Below are 17,691 nucleotides of genomic sequence, written 5' to 3'. Positions count from 1 at the left end.
ACAGGAAATATAGGGGAAGGGTAACTAATTAAACTGCAACAGATATACAAAAAGAGACAAATCCTGAATGTGACAAATACTTGATTCAGGAACTTCCAGGAATAAATAAGAATAAAAAAGGTGAAAGCATTAGCTATAGTTTAAAAGAGAATTATGAGACAGAACTACTGCTAAGTCACAGATATATTTTGGAACCTGACCGCCTTAAAGAACAAACACATTTTTAGACAACAGAAAAACTGAGCACGGAAAACATTTTATTATGCTTCAAAATTTTTTTGTTTGTTTAAGTTGTTGAGGTTATGAAAGAGCCCTCTGAACTTGAAAACATGTTCTGCAGATTATGTATTAAGAGACAAGATTAGAAGCAACACAGCATAGCAATGTGCATAGTAATAAAAGAAACAAGATTGACTATGAAATGACAAAAGTTTAAGAATGGATTAAGAAGGGCACCTGGGTGACTCCGTCCGTTAAGTGTCTGCCTTTGGCTCAGGGTCCTGGGATCAAGTCTCGCATCAGGCTCCCTGCTCAGCAGGGAGTCTGCTTCTCCCTCTGCCCTTCCCCCCTGCTTGTGCTCACTCTCTCTTAATCTCTCTCAAATAAAAATTTAAAAAAAAGAATGGATTAAGAAGGGTAAGAAGGAAGTTTTAGTCTCAAGAGTTTATGAATGTATCAAAACACAAACATAAATGTATGCTTTAAATATACATAATTTATGGCAAGACATCTATATAGTCAATGCTCATTTTTCATGGATTTTATATTTATAAATTTGCCTACCTGCTAAAAATTGAAACCATAAAATCAACACATCTACACTCACTCAGAGACACGCAGAGCTACAAAAAATTGGAGTCACCTGATGCACATGAGGTCTACAAGGCACACTCTGCTTTCTCATTTCATAGTGAAAACAAGTGCTCTTCTCATGATCTATTTATTGCCATGCTTGTGGCTTTTGTTCGTGACCTTGTGATCCCAAATGGCCCCCAAGCCTAGTGCTTTTTTTTTTCTAGGTTTTTATTTATTTATTTGACAGAGAGAGAGACAGCCAGCGAGAGAGAGGACACGAGTAGGGAGTGGGAGAGGAAGAAGCAGGCTCCCAGCGGAGCACGGAGCCCGATGCGGGGCTCGATTCCAGGACCCAAGGATCACACCCTGAGCCGAAGGCAGACACTTAATGACTGAGCCACCCAGGCACCCCAAGCCTAGTGCTTAAGTGCTGTCTGTTTTCCTAAGCACAAGGAATGTGCCTTAAAGAAAATATGCGTTAGGTTAAGTATTGACCAGGCATAAGTTACAGTGCAGTTGGCCATGAGTTCAATGTTATTCAATCAAAAATATATAGTAAATGAGTTGCATCTGAACAGAAAAACATGTAAACCAATGTTATGTATTGAATGATGAAAATGCGACCAGAGGCTCTTAGGAACCTAATTCCTGATTTCCCCAGGAGCAATGGTTCTGTATTCACTAATGCAGTGTTCACAGTGACTTTCTAGAACATAACTATCATGAACAACACAAATTGACTGTACTTCAATAAAGCTGTTAAAAAAGCAAGGTAATTTTAAAATTTGTGACTTTCTAATTATTTAACCTTGTTTTTATATGTTCTTGGGGTTATTCATGGCTATCTATCAATGCAGTGAGAACAGAATATAATGTGGTCATACTTCCTTTGTATCTCTGTCCCCTCTCAGGCTGCCATAACAAAATGCCAGACTAGTTGACTTAAACAACAGAAATTTATTTTCTCACACTTCTAGAGGTTAGAACTCCAAGACCAAGGTACCATGAGGACTGGTCTGGACCGAGGCCACTCTTCCTGGCTTAGACAGCTGTCTTATTACATAGTCTGTCTGTTCATGGGGAGACAGATGGAGAGACACAGCATGTGAGAGCACACCTTCTGGTATCTTTTCTTCTTATGAGGATGCCAGTCACACTGGATTAGGCCATCTTTATGACCTCATTTATCCTCAGTTATCTTCATAAAAGCCACACCTAAAAATAGTTACACTGGGAAGTAGGACTTGAACACATGAATTCTGAGGGGGTACAGTGCAGTCTATAACAGACTTACCTGTATTACGGAAAGGGTTTTATTCCTTGTGGACATTCTGATGTTTTAGGAGATTAGAGTTGAAGGTAAATGATTTCCCACATTCACTACACCCATAAGGTCTTTCTCTAGTGTGAACTCTCTGATGATTAAGGAGGTTAGAGCTCTGGTTAAAGGATTTCCTACGTTCACTGCATTCATAAGGCCTTTCTCCAGTATGAACTCTTCGGTGCTTAATGACGCTAGAGCTGTCGCTAAATGATTTCTGACACTCACTACATTCATAAGGCCTTTCTCCAGTGTGACTTCTCTGGTGTCTAACGAGGCTAGAGCTGTGGCTAAAGGATTTCCCACATTCACTGCACTCACAAGGCTTTTCCCTAGTGTGAACTCTCCGGTGTTGAAGGAGTGTGGAGCTATGGCTAAATGATTTCCCACATTCCCCACAATCATAAGGCCTTGCTCCAGTGTGAATTCTCCAGTGTGTAATGGGGTAGGATTTGTAGCTAAAAGACTTCCCACATTCACTACACTCAAATGGCCTTTCTCCAGTGTGAACTCTCTGGTGTTTAATGAGGTTGTACAGGTTGGTAAATCACTTTCCACAATCATCACATTTGTGAGGTCTTAAACAAGTGTGAACTCTCTGGTGTTGAAAGAAACAGTAGCTAGAGAGAAAGAATTTCCCACATTCACTGCACTTATAACATCTTTCTCTAGCATGAACTCTCCAGTGTTTAATGAGGTGAGAGCTCTGGCTAAAGGCCCCCCCTCCCCATTTCTCACACTCATAAGGCCTTTCTCCAGTGTGAATTCTCTGGTGTTTAATGAGACTGGAACTGTGGGTAAAGGATTTCCCACATTCACTAAACTCATAAGGCCTTGTTCCAGTATGAATTTTCTGGTGAGTAATGAGGTCAGATTTACAGCTAAAAAATTTCCCACATTCACTGCAGTCATAGGGCTTTTCACCAGTATGAACTTTCCCATGCATAATGAGGTTGTACTTCTTGCTAAGTAATTTTCTACATTCATCACATTCATGAGGTCTTAGTCCAGTGTGAACTCTCTGGTGTTCAATGAGACCAGAACTTTGCCTAAAGGATTTCCCACATTCCCCACACTTATAAGGCTTTTCTCTAGAGTGAACTCTCAAATGGTCATGGAGGCTACAGCTTTTGCTAAAGGATTTCCCACATTCACCACACCTGTAACATCTTTCCCTCGTGAGGACTTGCTGGTGCTGAACAAATGTGTGTTGGGACTGAAGTTTCCTGCAGTCTTCCCCGTTATAATGACACTTTACACTGTGGAAGACCACCGCACACTCAGTTCCACCATTTGACTTCTCCCTGGTGTGAGTGACCTGTTGCTGGAGAAAGCCCGGGTTGGCCAGGAAGTCCTTCCTAATTTCTTCACAGGTAATGGGCTTCACTGACACATGGAATTTGCAGTTCTCCAAAAGTGAGGCTCTGCCCATGTTGCTTCTGAAGTGTTTCTCTCCAATTTGCTGCTTATGGTGCTGATGAAGGTCTATAGTGACATGAAATCATTTTCCACATGCCCCAAACATGTACAGTTTCTGCTTAGGATGTGTTTCCTGGTGTTCGACCAAAGGTAAAATGTCTCTCAAGATGGGTTCACGCATCTCACAGAAGTGTGCCTTCTGGGGAGACATACCTGCTTTGGGAGCAGTGACAATACTCTTGCAGAAACGCACTGCTCAGAAGATACAGCCTTATCCTCCACTCCACACCAACAGCCTGAAGAAAAGAAACACTGGTAAAGTACATGTTGACTAGTGAGGAGGAGAAACCTCTAGAAAAGCACCTGACAAACCCAGGAATGAATCAGTGGGATTATTTTGAGGACCAAAGTGCTGAGTACAGATTGCAGATGGGCTGCTTAGCAGAAGTGGCCCTCTAAAGATCACAGGATGTGGGAGGCCCCACAAGGTGAAAGATACACCATGGGGTGCAATACAGGAAGGAGAGGCATGGTCTACTACTTGTTCTTCTACAAACAACATTCAGCAGATCTTGTCTTCTGCTGTCATGGGTGTGTTATGTAGAAGAGTGGGTTCAGGCCCAAGGAAACATGACTGCAACAGAGCAGCTGGTATTCAATGGCTGTCTAAGAATACGTGCACACATCATGACACAACATGTGGAGGCCAATGTTGGAGGGCAGAGCAGGTGGAGCAATAATGGGTGAGATGTGGAGTTCACCAACATGGGGAATAACCCTGAGGTGGAAGAGAAGTGACAAGCAACAGAGATAACAGTTGGCAGTGTCAAGAATGGGAAAGGCACTAATGAGATTTAGCCACCATTGTCACTACCACCACCAATACCAAATAGAATAGGTTTCTGATATGATTTGAACACAGCTCTGACATTGTGCCTCCCCCAGGGCCAGGTTCCCACTGAGCTCATCCTACTGTGGCTAGATTCATGCTATGGACTCAATGTTTGTGTCCCAGCAAAATTCTCACGTTGAAATATTTTTTTTTAAGATTTTATTTATTTTTTTGACAGAGAGACAGCCAGCGAGAGAGAGGGAACACAAGCAGGGGGAGAGGGAGAGGAAGAAGCAGGCTCCCAGCGGAGGAGCCCGATGCAGGCTGAGCCAAAGGCAGATGCTCAACGACTGAGCCACCTAGGCACCCCTCTCGTGTTGAAATCTTAACCCTCAAGGTGATGGTAGTAGGAAGTGAGGGCCTTTGGCAGGTGATTAGGTCATGAGGGTGAAGTCCTCATGAATGGGATTAGTGTCCCTGTAGCAGTTACCCCAGAGAGCTCTCATTCTCTGCCATGTGAGGACACAGGTAAAGATGGCTGTTTATAAACCAGGAAGGGGCCCTTACCAGACACTGAATCTGCCAGTACCTCAACTGAGGACTGCCCAGCCATCAGGCTTGTGAATTACATATTTCTTGTTTTAAGCACCGAGACTATGTTTGTTATAGCAATCGGAATGGGTCAAACAGAAACTGGTAGGAGAAGTAGGGTACTGCTGCAACAAATACCTAAAAAAGTGGACACTGGGAGATAGGTAGGCTGGAAGACCTTTGCAGTGTATACAAGCAAAGGCCAATACTGTCAAGAAGGCAGTGCTAAGAGCAATTCTGGTGAGACTTCAGGAAGAGGTGAATTGTACAGAAAGCTTCCATCTTCTTAGATGATACTTATGTAATTGTGAACAGAATGTTGGTAGAAATACAAATGGTAAAGACCATTCTGGTGAAGTCTCAGGAGGAAATGAAGAACATGTTATGGACAGTGGGTATAAAAGTATGAATTTTGTTCATGTTCTAGTGTTTTGTAGAAGTAAAATATAAAAGCAATTAAACTGGACATATAGTTGGGAAATTATCTAAACAAAGTGTTGAAGGAGTGGCTTGGTTTTCCCTGACTGCTTATAGTAAAATGCGATGAGAGAGAAATGATTTGAAGATGTGATGGTTAAGCAAAAAGGAACCAGAACTTAAAGATTTGGAACATTCTCAGCCTATCCAACATTGAAAAAAAAAAAAAGAAAGAAAGAAAAAGCAGTGTTCATATGGGAACACTGAGGGTGTGGCCAAGTGACTGATAAGAATATCAGTATAAATATGAACCACACACTTTATCAACCACCTAAATAGAAGCCAGGGGCTATTCTTCAAGACAGTGAAGAATGAAACCCCACCCACACCCCACACCTCAAAGCCATCAGATCCTCAGGGCTGCCACTCCCGCAGTGGACCAGAGAGCACATACCAGTGGGGTAGAGTGATTCCAAAGGTTGGGTCCACTTCTCTGGTTCAGGCAGGCCGGAATGTCCCAGGACTTCAGGGATGGGGGCCCTGCTGAAAGCTGTACTGTGCTCAACAGAGACAGGGGGCCAATACTCAGAGGAGTAGGGCCTGGACCCAATACCAGTTAAGAGTCACCAGCTCATGATTCCAGTTTGGGAAAAGCTGTAGTCATGAGACCCCAATCCAGGAGAGCACCAGAGGCAGGACTGCTGCCTAGGAGAGCCTTGGAGGTAGGACTGCTACTCAGTGACCCAAATGGCACACCATGGAACCAAAGAGAATTATTCTTGAGGCTTAAGGTTTAATGAAATTTGCCCAGGTGTTTTGGACTTACTTGGTACCTGTCACTCCTTTCTTCCCTCCCATTTCTTCCTTTTGGCATGAAAATGTCTACTCTACTCCTGTTCCACCACTGTATTTTAGAAGCATATAACTTATTTGGTTATATGTGTTCACAGCTGAAAAGGAATTTGTTGCAGGATAAATATTACCTCAAGTTTCACCCACACCTGATTTAGATGATATTTAGATAAGACTTTATAGAATTAGAGTTGATGCTAGAACTATTTAAGATTCGGGGGCTGCGTGGGACACCTGGGTGGGTCGGTCAGTTAAATGTCTGCCTTCAGCTCAGGTCATGATCCCAGGGTCCTGGAACTGAACCCTGCATGCAGCTCCCCGCTCAGTGCGAAGGCTGCTTCTCCCTCTCTCTCTGCCACACCCCATTGCTTGTGCTTTCTTGCTCTGTCAAATAAAGAAATAAAATCTTAAAAAAAAAAAAAAGATTTGGGAGCTGCTAGGATAGGATGAATCTATTTGTATGTGAGAAGGACATGAATTTTAGGAGACAGGGTGGAATGCTATGGACTGAAAGTCTGTGTCCCCTCAAAATGCTTGTTGAAATTCTAGCTCTCAATGTGATGGTATTAGGAGGTGGAGCCTCTAGGAGGGGATTAGGACATGAAGGTAGACCCCTCGTGAATGAGATTAGTGCCCTTAAAAATGAGACCCCAGAGAACTTCCTAGCCCCTTTTACTATGTAAGGACATAGAGAGAATGCAGCAGCTATGAACCCGGAACAGGGCCCCCACCAGAACTACACCATGATGGTGCCTTGATCTGGATTTCCCAGCCTCCAGAAGTGTGAGAAATAAATATATTTAACCACCCAACCATGTTGGTATGTTATAACAGCATTACCGAGGACAATTCATTTCCATCCTGTGAAGTACCAGGGGCTCTCTACCCCACCCCCAACATAAGCAACTACCTGGGACCTGGGTGATTCAGGGAAAGACAAGACAGAGGGGCACCCAGGTTTGGCCCAGCACAACTCAGCACATGATATCCTGCAGGAAAGAAAACTATTACAAAGACAGCTTTAGAGGAAGGGCTTGACAGAACAGATTCTGATCCATATAAGTAGAGACTATGTCAGTAATGGCAATATCTGGCACAGGCAGGCATGAGGAAATGTTGGCTAGGGGAAGGAAGTAGACCTGGGGCACACAGGTGCCTTGGATCTGGACAAAGTCACCTGGCCAGTGGGAAGGCAAGCAAGGCCGTAGTCACTAGGATGACTTTAAAACTCCTGACCCTGTATCCTTCCCTGGGAGTCTGAAGGGAAGCGGGCACTGCTCAAAGACAGAAGAGGGCAGTGCACACACCTCTGCCCAACCAACCACAGTACCTACCCAGAAACTAAGGAAGCAGTGCCCACGGTCCTGATGTGAGAAGAACACAGCTGTCCCTCAGGAAAGAAGAAGGACAAAAAGTATCTCGGTACACAGCGGTCGGTTTGAGGGCCTTACCCAGGGAGGTTATAAGTGCCAAGTTCTCCAGCATCACATCGTGGTACAGGCATCTCTGAGCCTCATCAAGGAGACCCCATTCCTCCCAGGAAAAGTACACAGCCACGTCCTCAAAGTTCACAGTGCCCTCCTGGGATGGTGACAGATGAACCACAAACAGTCCACTTCTGAGGAGCCCAATCCCTTCCCCCCCACCTCTATCCCATGCCCACACTCCTTCCAAGCTCCCCAACTCAGAGGAGAAACTATGCCACACCACCACTGGTGGCATTGTGTCTTCATGGGCCCATTAATCATGGGATCCAGACACCAGCAACAAGAGGCAGGTGGACAAATATATATCTAAGCTGTGAGCCTGGCATAGGGGGACCCAGGGGCTCTTATTACCCTGTTATGGCCAAGGTCTCAATACCAACTAGGTCATGGAACCATCAGGTATACTCTCTCTTCCAGTGCACATCATTCTTTAGACAGCACATCCTTCACATCTCTGGATCCCACAGCCACATGCCTACGGCCAACACCACCTCATTGGCCCACTCCAAGTGACCAGGCATGTCCCTGGACTCTCCACATATTATTTGTGTTTTACTCAGCATCTCTTCAACCCACTGGTGAGGGTGGAATTCCCACCCTACAGTTATGGAGATGGCCAAACACATGGTATCTGACACTGGCCAGATGACACTGACAGCAATTCATTAAGCAATGACCCACAGCATGAGAGAGGAAGACATGTTACACCACACAGGGCCACATGGAGATTGTACTCCAGAAAAGAATGAATCACCAGGGGCTCTGGGATGTAAGCTTTGTATTATCAAGAAGAAGTTTAACTTGGTTCCCATGAAAAGATGTGATTGGCTTGAAACAGACTCCATGGATTGGTAGGGAACTGAAACCCTCTACAAAGGGATAAACTGGAACTGCTCTGGTCTCCTTGATAAAAAGGCGGTGTTTGGGGCACCTGGGTGGCTCAGTCGTTAAGCATCTGCCTTCCACTCAGGGCGTGATCCCAGGGTCCTGGGATGGAGCCCCGCACTGGGCTCCCTGCTCTGCTGGGAGCCTACTTCTTCCTCTCCCACTTTCCTCTCCCCCTGCTTGTGTTCCCTCTCTCGCTGGCTGTCTCTCTGTCAAATAAATAAATAAAATCTTAAAAAAAAAAAAAGAATTTGCACATCCTGGTATCAATTCTAGGCATAACCTTTCACACCTGTTTACAGTGACTGCCAGAAACAGGCACACCTCCATATAACCCTTGGCATGGACCTAGGACCCTACGTTTGGGGTCCCTAGACCCAAGGACTGAGTAAATAGCACTAAGTCCCAAGGCACCACAATTCGGAGAACATGTGGTTAGCGGTGAGGCACTGAGACACTGTCCACTTCCCAGTGGTTCCACAACCGCTTGTGAAGCCACGGCATATGGAAAGGATAGCTTTAGAGGAATAAGTCCATGGCAGGGCTTGACGGACTCAGGTCTCCCTGTACCCCTGCCTGGCCCTGATATAGAGGCAGGTGACTTCGTGCTGGCTGCTCAACCTCAGCGCTCAGTATCGCCCCTCCCCAGTTGCTCCTCAGCCCGGAGCCCGCTCTCGCAGCCAGCACGCCGGCGCTCACACACGGGGTCCCCGCCCGCCGGCGCCTCCCTGTCCCGGACACCGGGGCCTGGGCCGCAGGGACGCGAGCAGACGCCCCGCGCTCGGGCCCTTAGAGTCTGGGTGGCGGGACAGCGGGGGACGAGAGTTTACCTGACCCGGGTCCCTGGGCGCGGCCGCCGCCATCGGACCCTATGGGCGGAGCGGACGCCCGGGCCGGCGGTCCACGTCCCGGCCCCGGCGCGGGGCAGCCCGGGCGGCGTCGCCAGCCGCGGACCCGTCTGTGCGGCGGAGACAGCGCCTCCCCTCTCTCCCTCTCCGTCCCGTCACCTCGGTCCCCACCCAGGGCTTCGGATCACCGACCAAACTGACGGTACTCAGCATAGCCAAAATGATTGACTACTATAAAGACGCCGGAAGTCCCGCCCTGACGTTTTAAGCCTCAGCCGAAAACGCCGATTTTTCTGGGTCCCGCCCCTCATCGCATAGCTTTCCGAACAACGTAGTTCTCACAGAGCCACAGGCCATGCGTAGGAGCGCTCGCACCTCACCTCCAATCCAAAAGGCCCAGCTGCGCCGCGAGGACCTCTGGGAAACGGCGGCTCTAGGTCCAAGTACGGCGGAGGTACTTAGCTCCTTTTTACGGAGCCGTACTCAGATTTCTGGAGAGTTTGGCTGCAACTGGGTACCTGTTTGGAGACATGTTATTTTAGAGTCCATGAAGCTCAGCATGCTCTCAGACGCTAAACATATTTTTTGGGATGCTCCCAAAGGCTACAGATTCAAGTGCACAAAATTTTCCAGTTAGTCACAAAATGTGTCCACTGGTAGAGGAAACGAATAAAAACTACCGTACTATAATTCAGATGCATGCGCTCTGAAGAATTAGAGCCAGTTTTAGGAACTGAACTGTGTATGTTCAAAGACGAGGAAAAATACTCCAGATAGGGGCATGACCAGGAAGATGGAAGAGGTGCTATCTTGAAGCAAGAGTACAAATATGGAACTGTATTACCTATGGTGTCCAATTTGGTGAGCTTTTATTCATTCACATCTCTTAGTCAATGTCCTTATATTTACTTGAAGATCTGACATTGATCCCCAAAAGAGAACAATTAAAGAAATACTATTTTGATACAGGACAATGTCTGCAGTGTTCACAGGTGGAGCATGCATGCAAAGGGTGCTTTAAATCCCAAAATGTAGGAGTATCTTAAATCCATGATCTCATCTCATTAATGAAAAGCGGTTATCTTTTCCTTTGTGATTACAAGGAGTATTCTGCATGAGGAATTGATATTATCTCAGAAAAACAGTTGTCAAATGCAAATTATAGAAAGCCATTAATTTTTGTTAACTGTGTAAGGTGATAGATATTAACTAGAGTTATTGTACTCATTTCACAGTATATACAAATATAGAATCATTATACGGTACACCTAAAACTAATATAATGTTATATGTCAATTATATCTCAATTTTTTTAGAAGATTTTATTTATTTGTCAGAGAGTACAAGCAAAGGGAGTGGCATGCAGGACTCAATCCCAGGACCCCAGGATCATGACCTGAGCCAAAGGCAGATACTTAACAACTGAGGCACCCAGGCATCCCCAATTACACCTCAATTTAAAAAGTTTTAAAGACAGTTATTAATTATGACTCTGTAGTGATACAGAGATGGTGGCAGAAATGTCTCTGGAGACGTACCTCGGATGGTGAAAGAAATGAAGATCTTGGAGAAGTTTCAGTAGCTATGTCATTGGTGCACCATGGATCATATGGGGATTCTTGAATTGGAAAGTTTTTAGAGCCGATCATTTTGTTTTGCCATTAAAAGATTCTATATTCCTAAGTAATAGAGTACCATTCAATGGAGACAATTTCTTCATGAAAACTTTGAGCCTGTGAAGAAAATTAACACATCTAATTGAAAGACTTAAAAAGGGGGCATCTGGGTGACTCAGTCGTTGGGCGTCTGCCTTCGGCTCAGGTCATGATCCCAGGGTCCTGGGATTGAGGATCAAGCCCCACATCAAGCCCCACATCGGGCTCCCTGCTTGACAGGAAGCCTGCTTCTCCCTCTCTCACTCCCTCTGCTGGTGTTCCCTCTCTCGCTGTGTGTGTCTCTGTCAAATAAAATAAAATCTTAAAAAAGAAAGAAAAGAAAAGAAAGACTTTAAAAAGACCAGCAAATCCTAGTTAAGTTGGGCATAAGACTCTCCCTGAGAAGAAATAGCTCTTTCATGTAGAAATAGCACTGTCATTGAGTTTATTAAAGGTAAGGAATTTTTTTTTTAGACATGTTATTCATACCATCCATGTCACCTAAATATATTATTTTAAAATGCTATTCAGGGGCACCTGGGTGTCTCAGTTGGTTAAGCATCCGACTCTTGATTTTGGCTCAGGTCATGATATCAGGGCCCTTGGATAGAGCCCTGTGTGGGGCTCTGTGCTTAGCACTAAGTTGGCCTGTCCCTCTCCCTCTGCTCCTCCCCACCTTCAAATAAATAGATAGATAGATAAATACAATAATATTTAGATAGTTCCATAACGTTTTATGTTTAAATATATTTGATTATTTTACACCACTAATTTTCAAAATTAAAAAATGGAAAGTAGTTTTCAAACTGTTAACCTTAAAAATAACAACTGCCAGTTATCTTTCCAGCAAAAGGTGGTTTTATTTGGGACTAAACAAGAATTGCAATCCAGGACAAATAAGCTGCAACAAAGCCATAGGCAAGTCTGGAGAACAAAGGATAAATACACTTTTTTTAAGAAGAAAAGAGGTAAGTTGGGAAGGCTGTTATACACTAAGAGTCTTTTGGAATAAACTGGAAGTTCAAACTAGAGTGGCTTCTCATTGGCTGAGCTGTTGGGGAGTGGGCAGGTATAAGCAAACCTTTCATTCTCAGGCTTGCAGAGTAAAGTAGTACCTACTGCAATGTCAAGCCAATCTGTCTCTTCCTGTTGGGTCTGCAATTGACTGCAAGTGGTAGGGTGTGAGAGCGCCCCCTGCTGAAATTTCCCCATTATATTTTAGTGAAGTTTCCTGTTACTAATTTTCACACAATTTAATTTTGATTAAATGAGTCATCATAAAAGGGAAGGATTTTCTATTAAGTGATAAATTTTTCTTACCTGGAAAGTAATATGCTATTGAAATTAGTGGTAATAAAAAAGCAAATGATTTAATAAATTTGAGAGATAAAGAGGATAAGCGCATTCAACTCTTCGAAGGGCCAATGGCTAACAGTAAGTTCTGAAAGTGAATTTCATTTTATGGAGGATAATTTACAAGAGCTGTCTACTAAATACTGTGTTGTATTACTTTTTTAAAAAAGATTTTATTTATTTATTTGACAGAGAGAGAGAGTGCAAGCAGGGGGAGCAGCAGGGAGCCCGATGCAGGATTCGATCCAAGGGCCCTGGGATCATGATTCAAGCCAAAGGCAGACACCCAACTAAGCCACACACGTGCCCCTGTATTGCATTACTTTTAAGCACTAATTAAAACAAAAGACCTTTCCATTAAAACTAATATCAAAAGCACTAAAGTGTAGACTTCAACAAAATAAACTTATTTCAGTTGAATACTTAACACTTTTATCATAAACATTGCCATGTTTGCAATATGCTGTATGATGGGGAAAGTGGTAAGAAAAGAAGCAGGAGAAAGGGCAATGGTTCTGGGAAGTACGGAAGTTGCCTAAAGAACCAGAGCTATCAGGACTTTGAAGGCAAGATGATGGGTTTGTGGGGGTTTAATCAAGACAAATAAATACACCAGAGTCAGAATATCATAGCAATAACAAAATTTAAAAAGACTAAAATAACTCATTTCTCAACATAAAGTTGATGCTAGATTATAGCCATGTAAAGGAAAGAGGACTAAAATAAATTAAATATATTGGTAAATTCCTTATTTATGTTTCCTAAATAAAGCCTATCTAGATGAAAATCTGGGAGGGAATACTCAAGTAAAAATAAAAATCAAGCCAGTAGAATTTTGCAATAAGCAAGGAAAATAAAAGACACAAAATATCAATTTCATTGTTATCTAAAACAGAGAAAGTACATTTTGGGGCACCTGGGTGGCTCAGTCGGTTAAGCGTCTGCCTTCGGCTCAGGTCATGATCCCAGAGTCTTGGGATGGAGCCCCAAGTTTGGCTTCTTGCTCACTGGGGAGCCTGCTTCTCCCTCGGCCTGCTGCTCCCCCTGCTTGTGCTTGTGCTCTCTCTCTCTCTCTGACAAATAAATAAATACAATCTTTTTAAAAAGAAAGAAAGAAAAGGCTGATGAGGAAGCATGGGGCTCCTTGCTCAGAGGGGAGCCTGCTTCTCCCTCTCTCTACCCATCCCCCTCTCCCTCTCCCTCTGCCTGCCACTCCTCCTGCTTGTCCTTTCTCTGTCAAATAAATAAATAAAATCTTAAAAAAAAAGAAAGAAAAAGTAAATTTCAATTACTGACTAAAGAATCCATCCTAGACATATCAATTAGTCATTTGGTTCCTTAGTTCTGTTGCAACACAAAATAACTATGAATTGTGCTAAATAGCTTGATTTTAGTGAGGGGGTAGAAAAAATAGTCATAAATAATCCAACCATGTTTAGGAATTTGAGAAAATATTTTCTTCAAGATTTTATTTATTTTTTTCAACCTTTAAGAATTTTATTTCGTGCAGCTAAAACAAATGTAAAAGAAAAGCGGTGCCTACACAAAACCAAACAGATAGACAATTCATCTACATAATTCTAGAAATTACCAAAAATTATGGAACACTTCATGAATTTGTGTGTCATCCTTGGGCAGAGGCTATCTTATTCTAATCTGTATCATTCTAATTTTAGTATATGTGCTGTCGAAGTGAGCACTAAAGATTTTATTTTTTTAAAAGATTTGATTTAGGGGCGCCTGGGTGGCACAGCGGTTAGGTGTCTGCCTTCGGCTCAGGGCGTGATCCCGGCATTATGGGATCGAGCCCCCACATCAGGCTCCTCCGCTATGAGCCTGCTTCTTCCTCTCCCACTCCCCCTGCTTGTGTTCCCTCTCTCGCTGGCTGTCTCTATCTCTGTCNTCTCTGTCAAATAAATAAATAAAATCTTTAAAAAAAAAAAAGATTTGATTTATTTCTTTGAGAGGAAGCGCATGTGAGAGAGAGCATGAGCATGAACAGTGGGAGAGGTAAAGGGAGAAGGAAAAGCAGACTACCCACCAAACAGGGAGCTCATCATGGGGCTGGATCCCGGGACCTTGGGATCATGACCTGAGCTGAAAGGCAGACGCTTAACTGATTGAGCCACATAAGTGCCCCTGAAGATTTTTTTCTAAGTAATCTCTACACACAACATGGGGCTCAAATTTACAACCCTAAGATCAAAGAGTCACATGCTCCAACATCCAAGCCAGTCAGGCAGCCCTCGAGAAAATATCTTTAAAAATCATATGGGGAGCACCTGGGTGGCTCAGTCCACTGAGTGTCTGAATCTTGGTTTTGGCTGTGGTTGTGATCTCCAGGTCATGGGATTGGGCCTCCCTGTTGGGCTCTGCCCTCAGGTCTGAGTCTGCTTAAGATTCTCTCTCTCCCTCTCTGTCTACCCCTCCCCCCCATGTGCACGCTCTTTCTCTCTAAAATAGGTAAGTATATAAAATCTTTTTAAAAATCATATGGCAAATGATCATATACAAAGATAATCTAAATAAATCTGTAGTAATTTCTCTGAAAGAGCAGTAAAAAACACTGTGATATTGTTATAGGGGCATAGAATTTAGGTAAAAAATGTAACAGAACAGAATACAGAGCTCATTTAAAGGGTCATGTGTATATTTCGATCCTTGATTATGGGGTACATGGCACCAGATAGCAATAGGAATGTAAGCTTTCAAATATATTCTGAAGCAATGAAGTATACAAATGGTAAAATATGGGACGCCTGGGTGGCTCAGTCAGTTAAGCATCTGCCTTCGGCTCAGGTCATGATCTCTGGGTCCCAGGATCAAGCCCCACATTAGGCTCCTGGCTTGGCAGGAAGTCTGCTTCTCCCTCTCCCCCTCCCCCCCACCGCCGCTAATGCTTGCACATGCCCTCTCTCTCTCTGAAATAAATAAAATCTTTTTTTTTTTTTAAAGATTTTATTTATTTATTCGACAGAGAGAGAGACAGCCAGAGAGAGAGGGAACACAAGCAGGGGGAGTGGGAGAGGAAGAAGCAGGCTCATAGCAGAGGAGCCTGATGGGGCTCGATCCCAGATCGCTGGGATCACGCCCTGAGCTGAAGGCAGACGCTCAACCGCTGTGCCACCCAGGCGCCCCATAAATAAAATCTTTTTAAAAAAATTTAAAAAAAACAATTGCTATAGACTCTTTGTGACTCCCCCATCTTCCACACTGAAGCCCTAATCCCCAAAGTGATGGCATTTGGAGGTGAGGCCTTGGGGAGATAATCAGGCCATGAGGGTGGAACCCTCATGAATGGGACCAGTGCCCTTATAATCAGAAATAGGAGACAGCTTGTTTCTTCTCTCCCCCTCTCTCCACCATGTGAGGAAACCAGGAATAGGGCCTGCAGGAGACCTCAACCATGCTAGCACCTTGATCTTGGACTTCTAGCTTCTAGGACAGTGAGAAATAAATATTTGTTGTTTAAGCCACCTCGTCAATAGCATTTTTCTTTTTTAGGGCAGCCTGAGCTAAGATAGCAGTCTTTCTCCCTAACTTAGGATTTTATCTCAGAGGGGCTGGGTGTATGTCTTGCCCAAGGATACGAGGTTGCAGTGAGGGACATTGAAGGCCCATGCAGGGTCTGGGGGCTGTGAGTCCATGCAGCGCACTGGCCAGCTCTGCCCTGCTGTTGCCTGGGCCACCCATCCCACACATAACTATTTCCTGGCTGCACCACCCAGGCAGGGGCAAACTGTTGGCTGAAAGATTCTTTGGACTGTTCCAATTTCTAGTATATACCCCACTATTCCTTTGTCATTCTGTCTATTATACTGTTGTTGTTGTTGTTATAATTTTTTTAATTTAGGAAAGATGGAAACTGAAAGGAAGAGTCAGGAAGCCTGGATCTGGCTTCAGTTCACCCTCAAATTAGACAAGATCTTCTTTTTTTAACGGTTTGTTTGAGATCTATTTCACATACCAGAACATTTACTCTTTTAAAGAGTATGATCCCGTGGTGTTTTTTTCTTTTTTTAGTATATACCAGGTTGTAGAACCATCACAACTATCTAATTTTTAAACATTTTCATTACCCCAAGAAGAAACCCCACACCCATCAGCAGTCCTTCCCTTTCTCCCCTCACCCAGTTCCTGGAACCACTTATCTACGTTCTGCCTCTATGGATTTGATTACTTGGGGCATTTTGGATAAATTAAATCAGAAAATCCATGACCTTTGCGTCTAACTTATTTCATTTTGCATAATGTTTTCAAGGTTTTTCTATGCTGTAGATTTATCGGTATTTCTTTCTTATGACTGAAGAATATTCCATTGTATGGAAAGACCCCCACTTTACTTATCTTTTTGTCAGTTGATGGACAGCTGGGTTGTTTCCACCTTTTTGCTCTTATGAGCAATGCTCCTGTGAACATTTATGTGCAGGTTTTTCTGTGTATGTGTGTTTTCAGTTCTCTCGGACCTAACCCTAAGAGTGGAATGGCTAGATCATGTAGTGACTCTGTATTTAACTTTCTGAGGAACCATCAGACCGTTTTCCAAAGCACTGATCCATCTGGATTCAGTCTTGACTCCTGTATTTCCATAGCTCTCAGCAGCTCCCAGCTTATAACATCCACCACAACTGGCCATGCTTTACAGCTCCTTGTCTGCAGACCCTTTTTCCTCACCAGGTCTCAGCTCCTTAAAAACAGGGATGATTGCATCTTAATCCAGGGTCATATCTATTTTGATATTCTCAGCTTCCTTGTGAGGAAAATGGAGACAAGGTACTAGAATTGATAGATAATATCCCTGGAAAACTTTTGTATCATGAAAGCAATTCCTTAGTTTTGTCTGAGAGACTGCCAAAAGAAATTATTTGTGCTTTTCGTTAGGAGCAAGGAGAGATAACCCTAAAAAATATAAATAAATAAATAAATAAATAAATAAATAAATAAATAAATAAATAAATTTTTAAAGAAAAAAAATCCTGGGGGCGCCTGGGTGGCACAGTCATTAAGCGTCTGCCTTCGGCTCACGGCGTGGTCCCAGCGTTCTGGGATCGAGCCCCATATCAGGCTCTTCTGCTGGGAGCCTGCTTCTTCCTCTCCCACTCCCCCTGCTTGTGTTCCCTCTCTGCTGGCTGTCCCTGTCAAATAAATAAATAAAATCTTAAAAAAAAAAATCCTGACAGTCTCTCTTTGGTACTCATGAAGTTGAATTTTTTTCTTTTCCAATTAAGTTATAATA

The 17,691-nt window shown here is 43.6% G+C and overlaps 1 protein-coding gene and 1 non-coding gene across 2 annotated transcripts; both read right to left on the bottom strand.

The window, feature by feature from the left end:
• Nucleotides 1-1,732: 1,732 nt before the first annotated feature.
• Nucleotides 1,733-9,663, bottom strand: ZNF256 (zinc finger protein 256). The gene is given in 4 exon segments (XM_034639364.1): nucleotides 1,733-2,188; nucleotides 2,190-3,769; nucleotides 3,772-3,831; nucleotides 7,679-9,663. Coding segments are annotated over 4 exon segments (1,965 nt in total). The 5' UTR covers nucleotides 7,950-9,663; the 3' UTR covers nucleotides 1,733-2,134.
• A 4,385-nt stretch (nucleotides 9,664-14,048) lies between these two features.
• On the bottom strand, nucleotides 14,049-14,155 carry LOC117795362. Its single transcript, XR_004619331.1, has one exon. It is a non-coding gene; the product is annotated as a U6 spliceosomal RNA (small nuclear RNA).
• Nucleotides 14,156-17,691: the final 3,536 nt, after the last annotated feature.

This window comes from Ailuropoda melanoleuca, chromosome 12 (assembly GCF_002007445.2).
Source record: "Ailuropoda melanoleuca isolate Jingjing chromosome 12, ASM200744v2, whole genome shotgun sequence".
NCBI classification, from domain to species: Eukaryota; Metazoa; Chordata; class Mammalia; order Carnivora; family Ursidae; genus Ailuropoda; species Ailuropoda melanoleuca.
Note: the sequence above shows the minus strand (reverse complement) of the source record. Positions and strands in the feature narration are given on the sequence as shown.